This window comes from Physeter macrocephalus, chromosome 2 (genome assembly GCF_002837175.3).
Source record: "Physeter macrocephalus isolate SW-GA chromosome 2, ASM283717v5, whole genome shotgun sequence".
Classification (NCBI taxonomy): domain Eukaryota; kingdom Metazoa; phylum Chordata; class Mammalia; order Artiodactyla; family Physeteridae; genus Physeter; species Physeter macrocephalus.
The window spans coordinates 84,993,294-85,018,442 of record NC_041215.1 but is presented as its reverse complement, the minus strand read 5'-3'; the positions used below and the strand labels follow the sequence as shown (position 1 = coordinate 85,018,442).

Here is a 25,149-nt window from a genome sequence, read left to right as displayed (position 1 = left end):
TTGATATTTTCCTGATAAAATCAGTCACAGTGCTAGATATGGTATTGGTATTTAATATACTTAATAAATGGATAAATTGATTATTTTATCATTAGTATATTGTAAGCACTAACTTTGTACAGATACTGGTTTGTATTTTATTTTTGCCATTACTAGCTTAGTCACCTAGAACAAATTACTTGTTTGATGTAAGAGTAAATGTTACTTGTTTGTGTAAGGATAAATAAAACACAGTGTTTTATATTGCCACAGAGCATGTATTTAGACACTGATACTGGGGGGTTTTTTGGTTTTTTTTCATGTGTGTCATTATTTTTCTTCTAAAGCTAATATCCAGAGCTACTTATATCATTCTATTATATTCTGTTACATAATTATATATATTATTTATATACTATAATTATATAATAATTTCATGGGTTTATTTCCCTTGAGTTGTGATTTTACCTGACAAATACTTGCAGCTCTGAAAGCTCCTAGGAAGAGAGATCAGAGACGTAGAACTCTGTCATTGCTGCATTCTATGCTTTAGTCACGCTTAGAAGTGAAATGTTGAAGGGTAAAGGTGTAAGAAGCTTCCAATTTTATACGTTATCCTAAAAATCTGGTACAGCAAATATGTTTCTCTCTTTAGTTGCTGTTTTCCTAGCAGGGTTTCACTGCAACAGCCAGATTTCTTTTTCTCTAATAAATTTAGTTTCCAAACATGGAGAAACCCCTTAAACCCATTTTCTTCTTTTCTTATGAACTCCTTTTTCTGCTGTCTCCCTAAAAGACGGCAAATGATTTTGTGGAATTCTTATTATACCTGGTATGGTTTTGTTTATTTATTTATTTTTTTGAACTTGGGAATTCCCCATCCATTTCTTTAGGTTCTTGGCAGTTGGCCAAGAAAGTTGTACTTTTCTTTATTACAACATTTCTTAAACTCTGTGGTCTCAAGATCCCTTTACACTCTTAAAAATTATTGAGGACTCCAAAGAGCTTTTGTTTATGTGAGTTGTATCTATGGACATTTACTTATTAGAAATTAAAACTGATACTATAAAAAATATTAGATCATTTCAAAATAATAATAAACCTCGTACATATTTGCATGTTACATGTTTTTATGAAAATAACTACAAAAAGAAATTTAAGAAAAAGAATGGCATGTTTTATATATTTTGTGCAGTTTAATGTCTGGCCTAATAGGAAACAGTTGGATTCTCATATTCTTTCTGATTTCAGTCTGTTGCAGTAGGTTGTTTTGATTGAAATATATGAGGGAAATTTAGCCTAACCACAGATATGTTGTTGGAAAGGGAGGAGTATTTTAATAGCCTTTTCAGAATTATAATTGTGTATATTTCTGTTTAATACTATTCCAATTAATATTTAATAGCTAGTAGCTTCTTAATGATTTAATTGCATTGTGAAACCTGAAACAATATCCACGAATTTTCTTACTTTGTTAACATTAAAATCCATTGGGCTGTCACTTTTTTTTTTTTTTTTTTTGTGGTATGCGGGCCTCCCTCTGTTGTGGCCTCTCCCGTTGCGGAGCACAGGCTCCGGACGCGCAGGCCCAGCAGCCATGGCTCACGGGCCCAGCCGCTCCGCGGCATGTGGGATCCTCCCAGACCGGGGCGCGAACCCGGTTCCCCTGCATCGGCAGGTGGACGCGCAACCACTGCGCCACCAGGGAAGCCCCTGGGCTGTCACTTTGAATGGATCTTTTACTCATGCGTGATTTCATAACATGTTGCATTGGTCATTTGGAAAATACTGATTCACTGAATTATTCACATCTTCCAAGTATTAACATGTTAACATTTTCAAAATTAAATTGACACATTAATACGTCAAGAAATCACATTTATTCATATTACCACCTATCTTATCAGAAAAGTCTAAGTATTGGGAAGCTGTCAAGCTCACAGGGATGAATACAAGTTTTCCAAAATTCTAATTTCCTCTTGAAAACTCTTAATTTGATCATGGTGGCAAATACCTGAAAATACTTGTGTTCATTTTCCTTGAAATGATAGTCTCACTTTGTTTATATTTGAGAAAATGTCTGGTAAATGCCTAACAACTCTAGTTTGTCTGCCATTCTTTCAAGTAAAAATGAAAAATATGGCTAATTCATCTTGCAACTCAGTCACACAAGTGCTTTTCCTTGAGATAGCCACCACCATTGTACATTTGTCTTTCACAGAAGTGCTATATATGAACTCCATGTTTTCTTACTCAGACTATTATAAATGCCAGTACTCAAGGGCTAAGATTTAACAAAATTAATAATTTTATATTTTTTTTCAAGGACATTCTTAAATGAAACTCTGTGTGTGTGTGTGTGTGTGTGTGTGTGTGTTTGTGTGTGTTTCCCCTACTACAATAGTGTGGCAGTAAAGAGTACAATGACTGCTAGTGCAGTTCCATACCTTGATTTTGCTCAGGATGCAGCAAGTTTTAACCCCTCTTGCTTTTGCATCATCATTTCAGATGTCAGCACAGTGAAAAGGCAGATAATATCTTGGTATTATTATGAAAATAGTTTGACCTCACAGACTGCCTGACAGGTCTCAGTGATTTCCCCCAGGACTCACAGACCACGCTTGGAAACCACTGCTTTATTCAGTTAATAAAATCCAGTTGTCATGGCCTAAGTGATTTCAGTAAGTAGATCTTAAAGTGAAGAGATAAGGAGAGGATGGTGTAAATGACTAGACAATCCATTTGACCTTAATTCTTTCAGAAAATGTTCGAGTTGGCATTAAAAAATGGCTGCAGCAGGAAGTGGGCACAGCTTTAGTAATTAGCACCTTAGAGTGACCCAGGTGTACTTGTGTTTTAGGTCTTAAAGCATTTGGGAAAACAGCAAGAGTGCCTGTCTTCCTACTATTGAATACTAAACAGTTTCCTCTTTTAAAGGTCTGTCTAAGCCACATTATGTCATAATAAACTAGACACTTCAGATCATTTCTTGAAGTCACAATTTGTTAGAAATATTCTCAAGGAGACTTGTGTGCCAGCTAAGGGCTGAATGACAGCTCTCCATTTTTGTAAAATGATTTGTTTCTCACAGTAGGAAGTTCTCTGCTAACGTTAAGTATTACATGTGGCTCCTGATGTATACTACTTGGTTAAATATAAGGAGATTAGAATTTTCCTAAAACTTAGTTGACCCCAAAACTATATTAAGTCCTGTCTAATTATAATAAAAATGCAGAAGTGAATTGTTGTCTAGGTTTGTAAAATCTTTGTCAGACAGATAGAGCACATACCATTGGGCAAAATACGGTTCTAGTTTTTGTCATTTATTACTATTAACGTGATGACTGGCCTTATGTAGTCTTTTATTTACATCACTTTGAATGGATCTTTTACTCTTTTTTTATTTACATTTTCGCCCAGTTCTTAACGTGACATGTATTTTAAGAAATGATATTCCAATGAAGTGCTCATCTTACCAGTTTTTCTTAAAGGCCTTTAAACTTCCGTTTCTATTGTACATATGGAAAGTCTATGGATTGATTGTAATGTTCTATTTAATAAGTATACATTTTAATAAAAATATCACCACTATTTATGTAAAGTGAATGCTAAATTACACAATTTTTTCTTCTCCCTTCTTTGTCTTTCAAAAAACATTCTTAGCCTAAATTCTTGTTTTCTATAGCTAGCCTTAGCTTCTTATGATAAATTATCTTCTTTCTGATGATGAACTAATAATATTTTGACTCCAATATGCTCACTTCTCTTCCTAATTTATTGTTCCGGTGCTCTTGCTCTTTTGGAAAACCTTCATCTGCTTCTTCTTTGTTCTTCTCATCCCTTGCTTGTTTCATGGCCACTTTCTATCTGGCAGAAGAATTACACATATGGCTTTCTCTAGTCAAATTAGTTACAATGCTCTCTGAATACTCAGGCAATAACATGAGGCCTGTGTGATCATCTTCACTGCTTGATAAACTGTTACACCACTATGGGTTGCAGTGAACTGAGAATTATCTTCTTGGAATGAGATGCATTTATATCCCTTGCTCATTCATATTTTCCTAAACCTACTTTGTTCTTTTAGAAATTCTTGATGAAGGAGATAGTGACTCAAACACAGACCAAGATGCTGGGAGTAGTGAAGAGGAGGAGGAAGAAGAGGAGGAAGAGGGAGAAGAAGATGAAGAAGGTAAAAGTATAGCTTATTCAAATAAAACTGTAAAGTACTCCCAAGGTAATCTACTGTAATCCTCTAAAACAGTGGCTCTTAATCTGTGGAGGGTTGCAAGCGATGCTGCTGGCATCTAATGGGTGAAAGCTGGAGATGCTGTGAAACACCTTGTGAGTCATAAGACTGCCCCCCACAGCAAAGTATCAGTATTGGCAAGGTTGGAAGACCCTACTCGGAAAGTATTAAACAAGGAAATTCATTTTTTAATATCAGCATAATTTTAACTTGACATTTTATGACTTTGATTATAAACTCTGAAAAGGGTACATTCATGTTGAGGGCATGTGATTTATGTTACCCTGGCATGAATGTAACAGATGAGAGTGACTAGATATTTGTTCTTTATGTTGGAAAAATAGAGTGGAGAGGCCCAAAGCTATATTTGAACAGAAGCAAGCATGATGTTCTTCCTCTTCAGCTTTTTTTTTTTTTTTTTTTTTTTTTGGTGGTACGCGGGCCTCACACTGTTGTGGCCTCTCCCGTTGCGGAGCACAGGCTCCGGACGCGCAGGCTCAGCGGCCGTGGCTCACGGGCCCAGCCGCTCCACGGCATGTGGGATCCTCCCAGACCAGGGTGCGAACCCGGTTCCCCTGCATCGGCAGGCGGACGCGCAACCACTGCGCCACCAGGGAAGCCCTCCTCTTCAGCTTTGATTATATTATTTCACAGGAAAATAAGCTCAGAACTTCACTTTGGTTAAGTCTCAGTTAAAACATCAGAACATACACTGGTCAATATTTACTTACGTTACATATTTGAAAATATTAAAAGTATATATTTCCCTTTTAGGGCGTAATGTTCTGTCTTAGAGTATAGTAGCTCTTCTACAACATAGTTTATAAAAATGAGTTTGATTTTTTCCAATGTCTTCCTCATTTAAAACATCTCCTAACCATGTACTACATTTAACATTAGCATTTCTTTGTTTTAATATGAAAATACTATTCAAATAAAAACTATTAAATGTTTATAAGGAAAGTTTTCATGCATTAGGTAAGAGAAAATTTTAACAAATATTCATATTTCTGTTGGACCCTTTAAACCTGTCATGATGATCCAGTGTTCTCTGAAACTGAATTTCTACCCATAAGTTACAGTTCTTTCAAATTATCAAGATAACAGTTTATAAATATGGAAATAATGTTTTACCAAACAACAGCATGAGTGCAGCCTTTTATAATGTCTAAATGAGCAGGTGACACAGAAACAAAAATAGTTTTCCTGGCTTGGTTCTGGACTTCTTTGAGCTGAATAAACTTATTAAAATACTCTAAGATATGGCAAAAGACTAGAAATAGTTACTTTGAATTCTGTAAATACTAACTTATACTGTAGAGGAGAGTGTTATTATTATTAAACTCATAGATTCTAAATAGATTATGAAAATATTATTATACAGGGATACATTTTCAGTTCACATTTATTTGTATAGTTTTATAATTTTGTTATGTTTAATTTCAGGACAAACGGTGACTATTCATGACAAAACAGAGATTAATCTAGTCTCATTTCGTCGTACAATTTATCTTGCTATTCAGTCAAGGTAAGATACTGTAGATCAGTTGATGCTTATTTTTGACAGGGGATGGGCAAGCAGATGGGATTTTTAGAATCTGATAACAGAAAACTAGATACTATTGCAGGGATTCTCAAACTACTTGCCTCTACCCCCATCCCAAGCCCCAGTTAATAGATTCCTACTGTTGGTTCTTCACTTCAAGAGCAAATTGTCTTTACTTATCTGTTACATAATTAAATGTTTTTCTTTTTAAAGCTATGTCATTTCTTATATTTAAATATCATTAATAACCTGAAAACAATTCTACATTACAGAGTTAGCACAGTATTTAATTGTGTAATGGAAGTTTAATGTTTTAATTTTTTTTAATTTGGTTTCTAACTCCGGCTCTAAGCAGAGAAACACTGTTATGATGATGTTTAGACACTGATTTGTTGTGCAGATGGAAATGAATATGAACGGAAGTAGGAATTAGGAAGGTTTTAAGGACCCTTTGAAGTAATGTTAAGCAAGAACTACTATGATGTCATGAAAACAGCCTATTCCCTTTGAAGGCAGTGACTTTGGTTTTAAAGAGAAATAAATGAAAATATTAAATGCTTAGTACATATGTTGTTTCGAATGGTCATCAGCCTATTGATTTAGTGGGCGCCGTGTATACTTTACAGTGGAGAAGGAATATTTTCTCTGTTTTGTTTTGTTACTAGGTTTTGTATATTTCCATTTAGTATGATGTAATAGCAAAAATGATTCATAAGTAGGAGTCGTCTTGTTTTCAGTCTGTCTGAAAACGTTTTGGCTTAGATTCATCTTCAAAAAGAGAAATGTTAAACAGCAAAACATTGCTAAGAAATTTTTTTGGTTTACCCTTACATGTTTCTTTGCCTTTCACATGAAAGGAAAAACTATTAAATGTTTTTTTTATACAAACTTAAAAGTGAGAAATTTTTGTTTTAAGTAGCTGTTCTTAGAGTTTGACCTTTTATTTGTTTGTCTTTTTTTTTAGAAATTCAATAGTAATCAATTGTAAAGAGCAGATTCACTGCTTTAATATTGCTATTAACACTAACTTTGAAGAGTCACAGTGGAGTTCTTTGAATTATTATTTAAAAGAAACTTTGTTTTTTAAGCGATCTAACCTTGATAACTTCTGAATCACACAAAAAGATTTGAAAAACTAAAACATTAGACAAGTGACAGCCACTATTATATAGTGGCACCAATTCTAATAACAGTACAATAAGTACTGTCTTATGTGTTATTTGTTAAGAGTCTCAGTCCCTAAATACCTAGTAAAAATAATTTTAGGAAGTAAACACAACTTTGATAAAAAGGTGTTTAAAGGACTTGGTTGGGAGACTCATGTAATGGGATTATAAAATGTAAAAAAGTTACCAAACAAATATTATTCTAGATGAATAAGTAATGTTGGTCATTAAAATAGCTAAAGTGGTTTACTTTATCTTTTTAAAGCAACAGTACTCAGTAGTAATGATGAGTTCAGTTAGATACACGGAAAGATTACTGGTGGAAATTTAAATTGGTGCATTCTTTATGGAAAGCCTTTTGGTAGCATGAATCAGTGGCGTAGTTTGATTGCCATTTGACCCTTCTTTTTCATTATATTTCTTAAAGAAATACATATTGACAGAGAATTATACACAGAATTGTTCAAAGCAAAAAGAGAGGGGGAGAGAGAGAGAGAGAATCTTATTGCCCAGTATGAATAATCAAAATGTTCAATTTATGCCACCATTGAAAATTAGGTTAATGGAGCATTGGTACCAATGTGGGCAAGTGGTCTGATTTATTGTTAGGTGGGGATAAAAACTAATAATGTAGACTATATAATACCATGCTGGTAGCAGTATCTTAAGTCTACAAATAGGTAGGCAGATTCTAGAAATAATACATTAACATAACACCAGTGGTTATCTTGAGAGGAGGTTGGATTATTTATATAAACTGTTCACTTTTGGAAATTTTCTGAACAAAACCAAGTTCTGGCAACTGAACTATTTGGGGATTTTATTTTTTTACTTTCTTTCCTTTTAGACTTGTTGACTGACCTCAACAGTACTCTGATCTTCTTCTTAATGTTCTGGCTCCTTAAACAGTCTTCTTTTATTTATGGAAACATAAAACAACACAACTAGCTTTGCTATTAAAAATTAGACTTTCCTGGTTGTTCTTGCTTTTAAGTGATGTTGAAGCTGTAGCATCAGAGGGAGGTGGGACTTTAATGTCCTCAACAATTTGAAGTTTCTTAGATTGGAGACATCAACAAACCATTTGTAAGCACGGCTTGAAAACTGGCATTGTGTAAAGTCTTTTTTCTTTCCCCTTCCCTCAGTCACTATTAATTTGTGTTAAACCTGGAATTCATTTGGTTTAAAATATCAAGCAAATTTAATTCATTTAATATTTACATTTACTGCAACTTCAAAACAGTCATGGTAAGGAGTCACCAAATACTTTTAAAGTAAAACAGGAACAAGGGAAATAGGCTGTCATACCTTCTCCCTTATTCTTCACTTACTAGATAAAAGGAAAGTTGTAAAATTTTTCCATGACCTACTTGACTTGTTTTTCAAAAATTACAGGATTTTCTTCCTGAGTACTAATTCTGTTTTTTAAAAAATAAAAACTAGAAAATGTCACATCTTTTAAAATACTTTTTGGTATTGCTATATTATTGAAGTTTATCAACTACAGTCAACTATTTTAATCTTAGAGCTAGATATTGTTTAATATTATCTGTTATGAAAGCTTTCTTGATAGATTTCTTTTTTTCTTTTTAGTTTTTTTGAAATTCCATTCTACCATCTTGAATTATTACTACCCCTTTTGTATTTGTGAAACCCAATAAGTAACAGAAGCTGAGGAATAGAGATGAACTATAAAACTAAATTCATAATCATTATATTTCAGTGGGTGATTATTTTATACTGCTGTTATCAAAAGATATTGGCATTATTCCTGTATCAAGTTCACACTGAGTTTGATAATTCTCTTAAGTGAAGCATATTGAAGATATTTTTCATGTAATTTATATAAGTGTTATATAAAAGCAAATTTTTTTCTTTGTAAGTGACTTTGGTTATTTACTATTTTTATACTTAGTTTTTATATAATGTACAGTAGAAGCCCTGTGTTTGGGTATGAATCAGGATAACTTGTAAAGGTGGTGATTAAGCACTGGATGTCATGCTGGGCTCCTGGAACATCTTTTACCTCTTCCTGACTTGGATCAGGAGAAGTGGAAATATTTAGCAGTGTAATAAAAATTTGCTTGCTTTCTGTGTCTATGGATTTGCACATTCTGGACATTGTATATAAATGGAATTATACTGTATGTGGTCTTTATGTCTGACTTCTTTCACTTAGCATAAGTCAGAGTCCATCATTTTATACTGTAGTATGTATCAGTACTTCATTCTTTGCAGAGTTAAGAACTATGTCTTTTTTATATATACAATACAGTAATATGAAATTATAGTAAAAAAATTATTTAAAACAATTATTAAGGTAAGATTTTTATATATGAAAGAGTGCTACAGTTTAAATATGCTGCAGGTCTTTAATCTAATTATTGTGACCCATTTTATCTCTACAGTTTAGATTTTGAAGAGTGTGCTCACAAATTGCTGAAAATGGAGTTTCCTGAGGGTCAAACAGTAAGCTAATACTTTTTTTCCTATTAGGAAATATATACTGTTTATAAAAATGGTTAAGACAGTTAATAGGTTTCATGAATTGAAACAGTAACTCAGTACTGAATACTCATTTTTTTAAATGTAGGTTTTCTAAAATTTTAAAGTAACTCAAAACTTAGGAGTTCCAAGGTGCTTCATATATGCTACTCATTCCAGTGACTTAAATTGGCTGTTTGATTTGGCTTTGGGAAAAGGAGGAAGTCTCACTGAACCACCACACTTTACACAAATTTCTGAGTGGTTGCCTATAAATCAGATGGTGGCTTAAATACAATAGGAAGTTTGTTCTCTAATGAATTACCTGGTCCATCTGCTTTATGCACTAAAACATTCTTTTGTCATAGAAGTTGTGACAATCACCATACATGTTGTTACGTTGCTTTAATTGCATACAGAAGAATCTGTACCATTTTTTTCATGCATTAATTCATTTAACAAAATGTATTCAGCATATACTGTATGTCAGGCACTCTGCAAGGTGTCAGGGATTCAGCTGGCCGTAAAGTACATTTTAGCCCCCTCTTAGCCCATTAGTCTTATAACTAGTTAGTCTTATAACTCAGTATACTTCACTATTCAAAGTATCATGGAACCCTAATACCAAGGATAATGAAGACTAGATGGGTGTTTTTTTCTAGTTGTATTCTTATGTATATTATTCCCGGTCCATCTGGATTTTAGATCCTTGGAACCTGAGCCAAGGTTTTCAGGGTTTTGTTTTTCACACCTTCCTTTACATGTAGTAGACAGGTGCAGAGTGAATGTATCAGCTCTACTAGGCTGTTTGGTGTCTAGTTCTAAAAGATCTTCTTGACTCTCTGAGCTAAGTTAACATTAAGTGGAAGTCCTTTGTCTTAAGGCTTTAAATATGTTCTATTACAGGGATGGGCACACTGTGGCCCAGGCTCACTGCCCATTTTTGTAAATAACGTTTTATTGGAGTACAGCTGTGCCCATTGGTTGATGTATTGTGTGTGGCTGCTTTTGCCCTATAGCAGCAGAATCGACTAGTTGCAACAGAGACTATGGGCACACTGTGGCCCAGGCTCACTGCCCATTTTTGTAAAGTTTTATTGGAGTACAGCTGTGCCCATTGGTTGATGTATTGTGTGTGGCTGCTTTTGCCCTCTAGCAGCAGAATTGACTAGTTGCAACAGAGACTATATGGCCACTAAAACCTAAAATATTTACTGTCTGGCTTTTTACAGAAAAAGTTTCCCAGCCTTTGTTCAAGAATATAGATTAGTTCTTGAAATGCCATGGTATGGGATTTTGAGAAGAGATTATTCTTTTCAAATTTAAAAAATTATTTTTTCCCTCTTAAAGTTTATTTATTGGTATATTAATAATAGTGTACCTATTTGTATTATGGTTCACTTGATGTGTTGTCATTGGAAGGGAATAAATTAGTGAATTAAACTTTAAAATTATAATTGAAACTGAAGTTATAGTATGATCTTGTCACATTATTTGAGGAATACAATTAAGTCATTATAAATTTTATTAATATTAATCCAGAGGATAGTTCTAGAACTTAACTTCAACATATTTTGATAACATTTGGAAGAGTGTCTTAGTGCATCTATTTTCATGCACTCAAAAGACTCTCCTAAAATCACTATGATATTTAATTAAAATGTTAAAATATTTAATTATTTTATGCCACAGGGAATAACTCTTGTAATTGCACTTAGTCTAGGGAAGAAAGTAATTTGTTTTTCAGGTAGTGCTGACTTTATTAGCAATGCTATCAGCATATTACCATGTTATATTGTTTAAAACCTGATTACCTGTTATGTTATTGTAAAATACAGTGTTGGTAGAAGAAGTTGAAAATGCATTTTAATATATCAAATTAACATTATATGGCAGAACTCAGAAAAGCCTCATTTAAGTTTTTAGTACTATATTAAATTTTGACAAAGTACATCTCTTCAGAACTTAGACATTTATAAACATTTTAATTGAGGCAACTCGTGACTAATCTTTAAAAAAATAATAATCTAGCTATATAATTACATCTAAAAATAATCTTATATTGTGAAGGGAGACCTTTGAGTAGATAGTTTTATAAGTGAATTATCAGCTTCTAGAACAGCACTGTCCAATAGAACTTTCTGCAGTGATGAAAATATTCATATTCTGCACTGTTTAGTACAGTGGCCACTATACTCGTCACATGTTGCTTTTGAGTACTTAAAATGTGACTAGTGTGACTGAGAAACTAAAATTTGAATTTTATGTAATGTTAAGCAATTTAAATTTAAATAGCTGTGTGTTGCTAGGGCCTACCATACTGGACAGCACAGTTCTAGAGTGTCTGTTCTGTGCTTCTTCAGGGTCCCCTTGCTTCCTCTTGCACATAGATATTTGCAGTAAATGCATATTGACCTCATTTTTAAAATTATTTATAATAATTCCCTAGGTTGTATCTTAGTAATTATTATATCAAGTGACAAAATGTTACAAAATGTTATCAAGTGACAAAAGTGTCAGAATTCTTAATTGAAGATATAAAGGGTAAAATTAAATAAAAGTAAAAATGAACTGAAATGTATACATTATATTTTATAGGCTTGCTTTCTGTTTATAGAAAGCAAATACCTTGCAGTTACTGTATTTGAAAAAACTAATTTTAAACTTTCTGATAAGAAATGTTTTGTTGAGAAATATATTTAGTTAATTCTACAGCAGTGCTCAGGGGTAGGGGTAGGGTTATGCCTTTTTTCATTTTGTCTCCATTGATTTGTCCATATTTCCTGAGTTTCTTCATTTATGAAATTTCTATAATCAACACATTTCATTAAGGTTATTTCAGGAATTAGTAAATAATATTTATTTGTTATAAGTCATTTGTGATGATGGTATTTTCTGATCCTGGATTTATTCTTGCGTTTCTTAGTTCAACAGAATTTTCACAAAGGAGTTTTCAAGGCCCATAAATAACTCATTGGACAGTGTGTTATTATAGCAGTTATGAAATGATTCCATCTATTTATAGAGATTCATCTATTGACAGATCTATATGTATAACATTTATTTTGAGGGTAAAAAACTTAGCCACAAAGGTCTTTTTTTGTTGTTGCTCTTTTATATATATTTTCTTCTTTATCAGCCAGAGGGTCATTTACATTAACATTGAAGCTGTGCCCATGTATGCTTCTGTAAAGACTCACCATGTTCTGCCTTTTCCATACTAACAAAATATATTCCTTGATAATTGGGTTTAAATCTTTGGAAGATGTGTAACTGAATTGTTATATGTCATATTGGTGATCTATATTTTAAAGACTTCTGTGTAGAATCTTTTTAGAATACAGTATATTCAGTCTCTTTTTGATGTATCTGTTTCCTATACTAGGTTTTCATGAAGTGGTTCATACTTACATGAATTTAGAATTTTATAATCAATCTAATTAGCATAAATGGCTATGGAATTTCTGTCAGGCAGACAGAAGACTTTAAAAAACTATAGGCTTGAATAGATTGAATTTTTTGTTTTGTCTTCACAACTAAAGTTCAGAGTTTTGTGTTTTTAAAACCTTATTTAAAAATTCAGGCTGTCTCTATCATATTGATAAATTATCATATAGCATGGATTCACTGTGTTTTGAATCATTAATGTAATTGTTTTCCAAATAGAAAGAACTCTGCAACATGATACTTGACTGCTGTGCCCAACAAAGGACATATGAGAAATTTTTTGGCTTATTAGCTGGGGTGAGTTCCAACCTCATTTTTCTTGTTGGATTTTGATGAAATCACAAGGGTAATTCTTAACATGAGTATTGTGAATTAATGTGTCTGCTTTGGTGCCTGGTCTAATATAATAACATATCTTTGCTGAAAGCAAATTGTTCTTCCCTTCCACAGGTTTCCCACTCTCTGCAGCTTCCTCCTCTCCCACTTCATTTTTGTAGTGCGTTAACGTTACATATTACTCTTCCAGAACTTTGAGAAATTCCACATGCTTTGTAAAATTTCCCAAAGAGGACAGTTAAATGCTGTCTTTTCAAAATTTCACAGCAGTTTCTGAAGTCAAGTACATGCTCAGGCAGCACAGATAAAGCATGAGCTAAAATAATTTTTTGAGTCCAAACTCAACCCACAGAGAAGTATATTTATCTTATACAAATGTGTGTGTCTGTGGTCAGCTACATGTATAACTGTTTTAGCATATAAATCCCAGGTAGATAGGGGTGATATATATTAACTTCTTTTTTGAGCATCGCATTATACAGCACAAGAAGATTGAGTGATATGATATACAAATATTTATTAACTTTTGATTGAATAAAGTTAGTATTTAATATGCTCATAATGATATTGACATTTTTATTTTTAATTTATTAGCGATTTTGCATGCTAAAAAAAGAATACATGGAATCCTTTGAAAGTATATTCAAAGAACAATATGATACCATCCATCGCTTGGAAACAAACAAATTGAGAAATGTTGCTAAGATGTTTGCTCACCTCTTATACACCGATTCACTGCCATGGAGCGTAAGTAGATGGGTCAATATTTGTACTTCTTTCCTAATCCCCTGTTATTATGAAATAGATATTAAGTATAGCATAGCCATACTTTTCCTATGTAGGAAATGTACTTTAAAATGAAATGTGAGGCTTCCCTGGTGGCAGAGTGGTTGAGAATCTGCCTGCCAATGCAGGGAACACGGGTTCGAGCCCTGGTCTGGGAAGATCCCACATGCCGCGGAGCAACTGGGCCCGTGAGCCACAACTACTGAGCCTGCGTGTCTGCAGCCTGTGCTCCACAACAAGAGAGGCCGTGACAGTGAGAGGCCCGTGCAATGCGAGGAAGAGTGGCCGCCCGCTCGCCGCAACTAGAGAAAGCCCTTGCACAGAAACGAAGACTCAACACAGCAAAAAATAAAAATAAATAAATATATATTAAAAAAATGAAATGTGGAGCAAACTTTTATTATAATGGCAATCTTTGAGGTTGTGTTCATATAACATGGGATCAAAAAACTAAGTAGGGACTCCCCTGGTGCTGCAGTGGTTAAGAATCTGCCTGCCAATGCAGGGGACACAGGTTCGATCCCTGGTCCAGGAAGGTCCCACATGCCGCTGAGCAATCAAGCCTGTGCTCCACAGCTACTGAGCCCGCATGCCACAACTAGTGAAGCCCGCACTCCTAGAGCCCGTGCTCCGCAACAAGAGAAGCCACCGCAATGAGAAGCCCGCGCACCACAACGAAGAGTAGCCCCTGCTCGCCGCAACTAGAGAAAGCCCGCACACAAGAACGAAGACCCAATGCAGCCAAAAATAAATAAATGGATTAATTAATTAATTATTTTAAAAAAAGAAAAGCTGGGCTTCCCTGGTGGCGCAGTGGTTGCGCGTCTGCCTGCCGATGCAGGGGAACCGGGTTCGCACCCCGGTCTGGGAGGATCCCACATGCCACAGAGCGGCTGGGCCCGTGAGCCATGGCCGCTGAGCCTGCGCATCCGGAGCCTGTGCTCCGCAACAGGAGAGGCCGCAGCAGAGGGAGGCCCGCATACCAAAAAAAAAAAAAAAAAAAAGAAAAGCTAAGTAAATAATGTGTGAGTGTAAGAAATACCATCCTAGATGATATTAACAGTCCAACAGTCCAAACATTACAGTGCTTTTTGATAGTGATGGCTAGGAGTGTTTTCAGAGAAAATATAGATTTTCATCTTCTCTGTATACACACATGTGCACACTCATATTCACGTACACCGATAGTTTGGTGGCACATGAGCCTCTGAGTTACTGCCTGTTTCCTGACAGAGTAACTGTCAATAGTTCCTCTGGTAAGGACATGAGATAAATGACTGTTCTGGCAAGATGTATTTTTCTTAGCAGGCATTGAAGTTGGGTAAGTGATAGGGAGGAGCTTCTGTAGTCATAGTTAGAACAAGGAAACATATTCTCGATGGGGAAGTGTACACTGGGTTGGAATTTGAACTGCATTCATTAAGCTGGCACTTAATTGTACAATTACTATTCATTCAACAGCCATTTGTTTAGTCACCAACTCTGTGCCCAGAAAGAGACACTGGGCATCCAAAGTGAATTGTATATGGTCCCTGCTTTCAAGAAGCTTAGTACCATATAACAGAAGAGGTAAGATGCCCAAGGTAATAATGCAAAATACAAAGTGGTAGGTTAGGCTGAAGGAACTGAAAAATCAAAGAAATTATATCCAAGAAGGAAGAAAAAAGAGGATCATATTGTAGAATACCACAGCCTAATGGTAGAATGAAGCAGCATCATTGAGCTTATAAATGTTGGATAGATTTTTGTAATACTTTAAGTACTAAGTGTGTCCAGCTACTTTAATAGACATTTATAAGCTAACCCAGCAGGCTAATCATAACTTTTACTTTGTTTTTACTCCCTTCTCTGGGAAAATGAAATCTAAGTTTTAAACAATTGAAATAAGTGAGCTCCTGGAACACATCCATAAAAAACTGGAGGTTGCTTTTATTTTTATTTACCCTAAAATTTCTCTCTGTGAGCTTCAGTAAGCCCAATCTTAACTATTCAGAACAAGCCATCACTCTTCATCTTTACTCATCTTGTGCACTCTAATGCTGGACAAAACTGTAGCTTGATGCTTTAAGTGGCATTTTGCCCCAAACCCTCATACACCCATGTTTTGATGAGTGAGTTTTAGGAGCTAGTAATCTTAGCATTATATGCTCAAGACAATATCCTCCCTGCTATAAAAAGCACGTTACTCAGGAAAGAGAATGAACTCTATTTCTGTAGCATCTTAACATTTTGGAAATTTGTATAGAGAAGCAGTCTTAAACTTTCCCAAGTAATAATGCGTATCAGCGTAAGGGAAGATATTTAGAGATAATTCTAACTGCAGATGAGAACAAATCGTTGATTTCAAGGGACACTAAAAGTTACAGATATTGGTCACTTTGTCTCATCTTTTGAACACTAAGATAAAATTATCGTTTTCTAATTTTAATTTTCAGGTTCTTGAATGCATAAAGCTGAGTGAAGAAACCACTACGTCATCTAGTAGAATTTTTGTGAAAATATTTTTCCAAGAACTGTGTGAATACATGGGTCTTCCTAAACTTAATGGAAGATTAAAGGATGAGTAAGTTTATTATTAAGCACTCTTTATTCTTACTGCCCTTGGAGGTTTTCCCCTACTTTAGCAGCCGTAAGTTCACCCTTAGTTGTAAAAATACAAGTTAAGTCCTTAGGACATTCTTTGTCCATTACACTGCTCTGACTCTGATGTTCTGTGTGGCACAGGACAACATGAAACTTTTAACGATCGTTTAGTTCAAGTAGAGAAAATGCAGAATTAACGCCTCTCTTTAGTTTAGTTAGAACATACAGAATTTTTTTTGCATGCTCACTGGAGTTTCCCAGTAATGAGTATTTGTAGTTTTATTTTCATTTTTACACTAATGTTGAGCCAAAGAATGATAATTTTTTTTATTATCAGTGGATGATTGTGAACATATACCAGTGAATATCAGTCCTGTAACTGTTGAAATTGTTATGCTGAACTAGGGCTTTGTTCCAGGACTATTATGGAATCCCTGTCCCAGCTTCCTTACTTCCTTTGTATTCAGATCGCCCATTGCCACGCACATTGGCTTCTACTCCATTCACACTCCTGAAATCCTTTCAGATTTTTTTCAGTGACCACCTGCCGAGTCCCACAGTCTTTCTCCATCCTCATGCCTTGTGACCTCGTGGTCTCACTTACACCGTTGACCACTTGCTCATGAGCTCACTTTCTTCTCATTCTGCCTTGCTCCTCCCAGCCTCTCTCTCCTCTTCAGCCTGCCTCTCCGGTGTTCGCTAAAGGTCTGTCCTGGATTCTGCATGCTCTGGGCGGATCCATCTGCTTCTCTTAGCTTCGTATACTTACTTATTGGTCCTTATCTACTTTGCCAGGCTCATGTACTCCCTCCCCAGCAAGCCACACTGCGGCTGCACTGCACCAACGCTGCCCAGCTGGTTAAGCAAGTCCGGCTCATTCATGCCTCCTTACCTCTGTTTCCAGAGCTGGGAATTCCTTTTCTTGTTCTGTCCAGCAAACTCGTATTAATCGTTCCTCCTTTATTTTTTATTTATTTATTTATTTATTTATTTATTTTTATTTTTATTTATTTTTTAATCGTTCCTCTTACATTAAGTTACCTTTTTCTGTGAAGAATTGTTTTTCCTAACTCTGCAGCTTAGTGCATTGAATGTAGCACTCAAAACCACATGTCCAAAACCACATTATATTGTTAATGTTTCTCTATTTCTCCCCCTCCCTAGAAACAGTGATTCCTACAGTCTTCATCCTTGATTTCTCTTTTGTTGACTGCTCTTCCCCTCCTCCAGTACCTTCCACAGTGCTGTGTATACATGCGTGTTTGCATGTAGAACAGAGGAGGCTTGTTTTGTTTTGCTTTTTACTTTTCTGTACATACACTCACATATAATAAATATACATATGTATATGTAGGTTTATATGTGTTATATATACGTATATCTATTCTGAGTGTTGTGTGTGTATAAGAAAGTTTTTAAAAACCTCCTCTTGTATAATTCTAGAAATCAATTTAATTTTTTTTTTTTTTTGACCACTCCTCGTGGCTTGTGGGATCTTAGTTCCCTGACCAGGGCCCATGGCAGTGAAAGCGCTGAGTCCTAACCACTGGACTGCCAGGGAAATCCCTAGAAATTAATTTTAGTAAATTTTGACTTGACCCTACTCATTTAGATAGCATGCAGCCTGACCAGATAAAAGATTTTTAAATCACTTGCTTGTATTTCATTTACTAATTTAATATATAGAAAGTCTGAAAAATGACTATATAAGGATTTTGCCTTTTTATATTTAAGCAATCTGTCCTCTTTTGTTCATTTTCTTTTTTTTTTTTTAGAACTCTACAGCCATTCTTTGAAGGTTTATTACCCCGAGATAACCCAAGAAACACTCGGTTTGCCATCAACTTCTTTACTTCTATAGGTCTTGGAGGTTTAACGTAAGAATTATTATCAGAATTTTATTCCACTTACAGAATTATCTCACAGTTGCCTTCAAGGCAGAATCTAACAGATTATGTTTCTAATTAGGGATGAATTGCGTGAGCATCTCAAAAGTATACCAAAGGTCATCGTGGCACAAAAACCAGATGTTGAGCCGAATAAATCCTCCCCCTCCTCTTCCTCCTCTTCCTCCTCCTCCTCAGAGTCTGACTCCTCTGCCTCTGATTCGGACAGCAGCGACAGCAGTTCAGAGTCTTCTAGTGAAGAAAGCGATTCTTCATCCGCCAGTAGTCAGAGCTCAGCCTCAGGTATTGAAACTCATTTATAGTTGACCGTGCTCTTTTCTAACAAGTATATTGCTGGTGGTGTTTACAAGGGAAGAGAATCATTTGATTGCTTATTTATTTTAGAGTTCAGTTGTTTAAAAGCCACAGTTAATAATATAAATGGTCATCTGTCACTGTTGCAGTCTATACTGAATTCAGCATTTATAATGCTAAGATTATCTTTTGGAATCCTCTTCAACGAAATGAAGATATTCCATTGGCAAATATTTATTTAAGTGCTGACTGAAATGCCGTTCATAATGTCTGTAATCTAGTTTACAGGAGCTTTCCTGGTGGTTATATTTTAAAGAAATTTTAATTGTTTACTTTTAATAGTGAAGCTTTGTATTAGTAATTGACACATACCACACATTCAGTGCACACATTTTAAGTGAACAGCTGTATAAATTTTCATAAACAGACCACATCCGTGTAGCCAGGACCCAGAACGAGAACGACCAGTACCCCAGCAATCTTCCTTTTTCCCTCGTGTACTTACTACCACTCCTCCCATCCACTGCCTCATGGCATCTCCTGTTCTGATTTGTAATTCTATAAATTAGTTTTGCCTGCTTTTAACTTTAGAATGATATATTATGAACTCCTTTATGTTTGGTTTATCTTTCAACTTTGTTTGTGAGATATGTCCACACCATTGCATTTAGTTATAGTTCATTCATTCTCGTTGCTGTATAGTTTTTCACTATGCGGATATTCCACAGTATATTTAACATTTATCCTTTTTACTCAATGGAAATTTAAGTTTATAAATAGTGTTGCCATGAATGCTCTTGTACATATCTTTTGGCGACATACATATATATATATGCACATTTCTGTTGGATATGTACCTAGAGGTGGAATTACTGGGTTGTAGGGTGTGTGTAGATACTGCCAAACGGCTTTCCAAGTGGTTATTCTAGTTTACACTCCCATCAGCCATGTATGAGAGTTCCCGTAGCTTCCATCTTCACTAACTTTAACTGACTGTCTTTTTCATTTTAGCCATTTTGGTGGGTGTGTAATGGTACTGCATTGTGGCTTTAATTTGCATTTCCTTGATCAGTAGTGAAGTTAAGCATCGTTTTGTGTGTTATTGGCCATTTGGATATTTTCTTTTTGTTAAGTGGCTGTTCAGATTTTTTGCCTCCTCCCCCCCTTTTCATTAAGTTGGCTTTTCTGTTGATTTGTAAGTGCCTTTATGTATTTCAGATATGTATCTTTTGTCACATGTATGTATTACAAGTAACTAGTCCTGTTCTTATCTCTCGAGCCCTGCAAGGCTGCCAGAGCTCTGCTAGTCTATGTCCCTCAGCAGCAGCCCTGAATCAGCAGATACTCACAGGGAGAAAGTGACATTACCTTACCTCTCTGTGGTTCTGCCTTCTCTTGAGTCTTGGCCCTTCTAGTCCTCTTTTTTTTTTCTTTTTTTTTGGCCAGCTCTCTGGTGTCTTTATTTTTTACTTTTCATCTTGAACTAATTTTTGACTTATAAGAAAGTTACAAAAATAGTACAGAGAATTTCCATATAGTCTTCACCCAACTTCCCCTAATGTTAGCATCTTCCATAACTGCAGTTCACTTATCAAAACCAGGAGATTAACATCGGGAAAATACTATTCACCAAACAACAGGTCTTATTTGAATTTCACCAGTTTTCCCACTAATGTTCTTTTTCTTTTTCCAGGGTCCTCCTTGCCTTTAATTGTATTTCTCTTTAATCTTCTACAACCTGTGGTAGTTCTTCTCAGGCTTTCCTTGTTTTGAATGGCTTTGACCCTTTTTAAGTCCTCTGGTCACTTATTCTGCAGAATGTCCCACAGTATGGAGATCTGTCTGATGTTTTCTCATGATTAGAATGAGATTATTCATTTTTGGCCAGAATACCATAGAAACGATGTGTTGTTCTTACTGTGCCTTATTGAGGAGTTGATAATATTGATATTGGTGACATTAAGTTTGATCACTTGGTTAAGGTGGTATATATTGGGTTTTTTCATGGAAACTTTTTCTTTATAAATTAATATCTTGTAGGGAGATAATACTATGCAGATCTCCTCTTTCTCCTCTAACTTTCAGTCTTCTATTTTCACATCCATCTTTGGATCTTATCTGAAACACTTACTACTGTAGTGTTTGCCAATTGGTGGTTTTCCTGTTTGTCTCTTTTTTTCCACATTTGGTAATTGAATTTCTCCTATAAGAAAGAGTTATGCCCTTCTCCATTTATTTATTAATTCAACTATATATTTATATCAGTGTGGACTCATGGATATTTATCTTATTCTATGGGTTAAAGTCCAATGCTATCATTTATTTTCTTGTTCAGATCATTTCAACTTTGGCAATTAGGAGTTCCTTCAAGTTGACTCCTGTGTTCTTTTGATATACTCCCATCCCTGTTTTTGAGCACTTCCTTCCTTATAGCATCTTAAGTTGCTCCAGATCTTTAGTGCCTTTCAACAGAAGATGTTAAAATTTTATCTGGCATTTCTAGTTGTTTTCAACAGCATTACTAGTCTTTCACAATTTTCTCCGTCCTCCTTGGGAAGGGGAAGTGCTATAGTAAAGGATTTTTTCAAGTATGCCATTTTCTGAAAAGGTCTATGTTGCTTTCCCCAGGGCCAATTCTGCTTTCTTTCATCATAGTATCTTAGTTTGAATAAGAGATAGTCTGATTGTCCAAAATACATGTCATTTCTTGTATCTTTTAATGCGTATTTCAGAGAGGCAGCACTTTACCCCACCGCCCTTATTAGTAGGTTGGAAGGCTAGTCTTTACACGCTTGTTTCACTTCAAAGTGTTTTACATACTAAGTGGCATGCAGAATTAGGGGACTTTCATTGTTTTATATTATTAGAGCAAGATTCCATTTGCTCACAGGAAATTTTATTCTTAAATTGAAATACACTAACATTGTTCATTTACCATTCACCTCTAAAGAATTTGTTATTTCATGGTATCTGTTTTGAGAACAGATGATAACACAGCATGAACTGCCGCAATAAGGAAGCTTGCTGATTCAAAATTAATTTGCCTCATCATACTGTTTCAGTAGAGAGCTTTCAGTTTTATCAGTAAAATATTAAATAGCATAAAAGCAATATGAACTTACCCCAAATTAGAAAATTTTAAAGCAAACACCAAAGAGAGAGAAGAGTGCATATTATTATAGGGCTCAGGTTTTAGTGTCAAGAAGCACCAAGAGTGGCATACACCTGGGTCAGAGAGACATCGATTCTGCACAGAGCCAGATGGTTTCTGCTTGGGTAGCTGCAGCTCAGCTGAGCTGCTTGATAGGAACCAGAGAAATAGGTCCTTAGTGGCAAACCAACTGACTGTGCCAGGGGTAGGCATTTGGCAGGAGAAACAGAGGCTGGTACACTGAGGTTTGGGTGGAGGTGGGACAGGGGTAGGCAACTTTCCACCATATTTTCTTCTTTTTGTATTCATATGAATTTGACAGAAATTGTGGTCATCTCAGTACCCTTGATTATGTACCCAAACTAAATAACACAGATATTAGTGATTGAATGTGTTTTATAGCTTAAAATGGTAAGATATTTCATTGTAATTAATATTTCTATTTTGTGATCATATCAATAAAATTAAAAGTTTCAAGGCCTTCTTAGAAGAGTTTTCTCAGAAATCAAGTCTTTGTGGCTCTCATAAAGCCTATGATTATATCTCAATATAGCTTCTCTATGCTAGTACAGTTAGTACTTCTCTGATAGCAGAACTATCATTTCTGTAGGCAGAGGTTTTCATTTGAAAAATACATATTCATATCATTACACAAACCCAGTCATCCCGCTCAACCCACCTTTTAGGAAGTGATGTTGCTGGCATGTATGATCATTGCATTTTAATTATGTACAAGATCTGACATAATATTTCATATGACATAATGCATGTGGGCTGGAATTTATGTTTTGGATAAAATTTGTGAGTGGAAATGTACCACTTTAGTCACTTCATTAAAACTTTTACATTTGCTATAGTTTATTTAAAGTTCTTGTTTACTCTTTTGAGTTAAGGGTCAAAGCAGTACTTCAGTTAATATATTGTGTGTTCTTAAAAATTACACTATTTGTATAATGTTCTGTCATCAGACTTTGCATTCAATTGATTTGGCTCTGCATCCAGTTTGTCTGAAGTAGTAAACCTATAATGCATCAATAAGTGTGATTTTTCAGTTGTGAAATTTAAGACTAAAATGAAAGCTAACTATATTTCATTTTACACATGCAGATAAAGATGTAAGAAAGAAGGGGCAAGGGAACCACAGAAGGAAAGAAGTAAATAAATTGATCAGGAAACAACACACGAACGATAGGAAACAAGAGGAAAGGAGACCAGAGCAACGGCACCAGGAAACGAGGACCGAGAGAGAAAGGAGGTCAGGGAAACCGAGAGACAGAGATTCAAGAGATCCCGTAACAAAGTACGCTTCAGACAGAGGGCTTCCTTCTGAGCGAAACAGCTACAGCAGAGCCATGAAGGACAGAGACCAAGAAATGTACATGGATTTGGAACATAATCTTGGGGATCCCAGAAAGAAAAGAGGAGAGAGAAGAAATTCTTTCTCTGAAAATGAGCACAAATACCGAAATAAGGACAGTGAGAATTTTAGAAGAAAGGATAGGTCCAAGTCAAGAGAAAAGGATAAAAAACACTCAGCCTCTAGAAGTGATGAAGATAGGTATCAGAATGGTGCTGAGAGGCGATGGGAAAAATCTAGCCGATACTCTGAACAATCCAGAGAATCAAAGAAAAATCAGGACCGGCGAAGAGAAAAGTCTCCAACAAAGCAAAAAAAATAATTCTGCAAAATTTCAGAAACTGAACATGCCTTATATTCAGTTGAAACAAATTATTTTTTACATTGATTGACAAACTTTGTAGCTTGTATAAAGTACTGGTTTGTATTTGTACATTTAAAAAATGTTTTCATTTTAAAAAATGTTTTGTAATTGATACATCTCAAGGCCCTCCACATAAAATTATTTGAAAAGTTTCACCAGAGAGGGATGTAATTCTTGCCAATATTTTGTTAATAAAATGATCAAATGCTTATTGAATCAGTGATTTTTTTACATTGACAAAATTTTTTTTTCTGATAATAATGTTTCCAGTTGTTTATAGAATTATTATAATAAATTGTTAGTGACTTTTTATTTGTAACTGAAGACCAAAATAGATGAACCATTTCAGGTTAACATTTTTGCTTTGTTAATGAGATGCTATGAACCTTTCTTAGGAGTCACGCTTTTTTTAAAGTAGAGGAATTATTTTAAGTTTCATATTATGTCTTGAACAAAATAGGTAGTGTAGTTTTTTTCAGAAGTGTTTTGGTGAAGCTAGGTGTATGTTAGTCTTCAAACAGATACACAGCTATCTGATTTATAATTAGGACTTCTCTCGATAACATCTCTTTCTGGACTGTTAGATGAATGTTTAATTGAAATTGTTTGTGATTAGTGCTTTTTCTCAGCCTTGAAGTTATATCACTGTTGGTAAGTTAATATGTATTTAATTTTTAATTTGGATTAATAGATCACCGGAAAACATACAGTCATGAGAAATGTGGGCAAGACTAACTGTGAAATAACTAGTTTTTTTTATAAGAATTTTAAGGGTTTCTATCATTGTAACTCTCACCAGTTAATGTGTGACCGTATTATTTATTACTTTTGAAATAAAATACTGCCTCTGAAATTTTAGATCTTCTGACAGACATTTAAACCTTATTTACTAAATAGACTACTTGTACTTGTTCACCTTAAAAGTACATAAAATCCATTTTAGCCAGTATCCAGGTTCAAGAGTAATGGGACCACCATTTTAATGTTTCACTTTGAGACATACTCTGATTCAAAATGTCTTCTATTTTTGTTATTTAAAAACTTGAGTATAAGTAACAATAAAGTCCCTGTCAGTAAAGAAATAGTATGCTCTCCTCCTCTTCTCCCTCTGTCCCCCAAAGTATTAAATCAAATATGGCAGCTTGGAAAAATTCTTTTCAACACTTTCTCCATCTGTGGTGGTTAGAAGGTGGTGAGTTGTGATTACAATGGACCCTCGCAGACATAGTACATTTCACAGAACTGTGAAGCTCAGCAAATTGGATTTCAGGAACACATAGGCTGTAAGCCCTAAAGGAAATAAACAAGCGTTAATTTTTTTTTTAACTAAACATTGATCTTTAGAGGTGGTAACAAGGAAAAAACAGTGGACTAGAAATTTTATTTTCTTTAACCTTAGTTCATAATTTCTTTTCTAAATGTAAAAATGGGAAACCATTCTTTTTATTGAGTACTTAAGACCTTAAAGAGTTATTAAAGTAGGTTATTTTTTTTAATGTA

The 25,149-nt window shown here is 34.9% G+C and overlaps 1 protein-coding gene across 1 annotated transcript in view; it reads left to right on the top strand.

The window, feature by feature from the left end:
- The window catches only part of CWC22 (CWC22 spliceosome associated protein homolog), a 64,654-nt gene extending 40,813 nt beyond the window's left edge, over positions 1 to 23,841 (top strand). Inside the window, exons 12-20 of the mRNA XM_007111241.4 lie at positions 4,067 to 4,171; positions 5,675 to 5,756; positions 9,349 to 9,409; positions 13,091 to 13,168; positions 13,802 to 13,954; positions 16,429 to 16,556; positions 18,352 to 18,453; positions 18,545 to 18,765; positions 23,036 to 23,841. Of these exons, the coding sequence (XP_007111303.1) occupies positions 4,067 to 4,171; positions 5,675 to 5,756; positions 9,349 to 9,409; positions 13,091 to 13,168; positions 13,802 to 13,954; positions 16,429 to 16,556; positions 18,352 to 18,453; positions 18,545 to 18,765; positions 23,036 to 23,607 (1,502 nt within the window). The 3' untranslated portion in view covers positions 23,608 to 23,841. The remainder of the gene's footprint in view (positions 1 to 4,066; positions 4,172 to 5,674; positions 5,757 to 9,348; positions 9,410 to 13,090; positions 13,169 to 13,801; positions 13,955 to 16,428; positions 16,557 to 18,351; positions 18,454 to 18,544; positions 18,766 to 23,035) is intronic.
- The last annotated feature ends 1,308 nt before the right edge of the window (positions 23,842 to 25,149 follow it).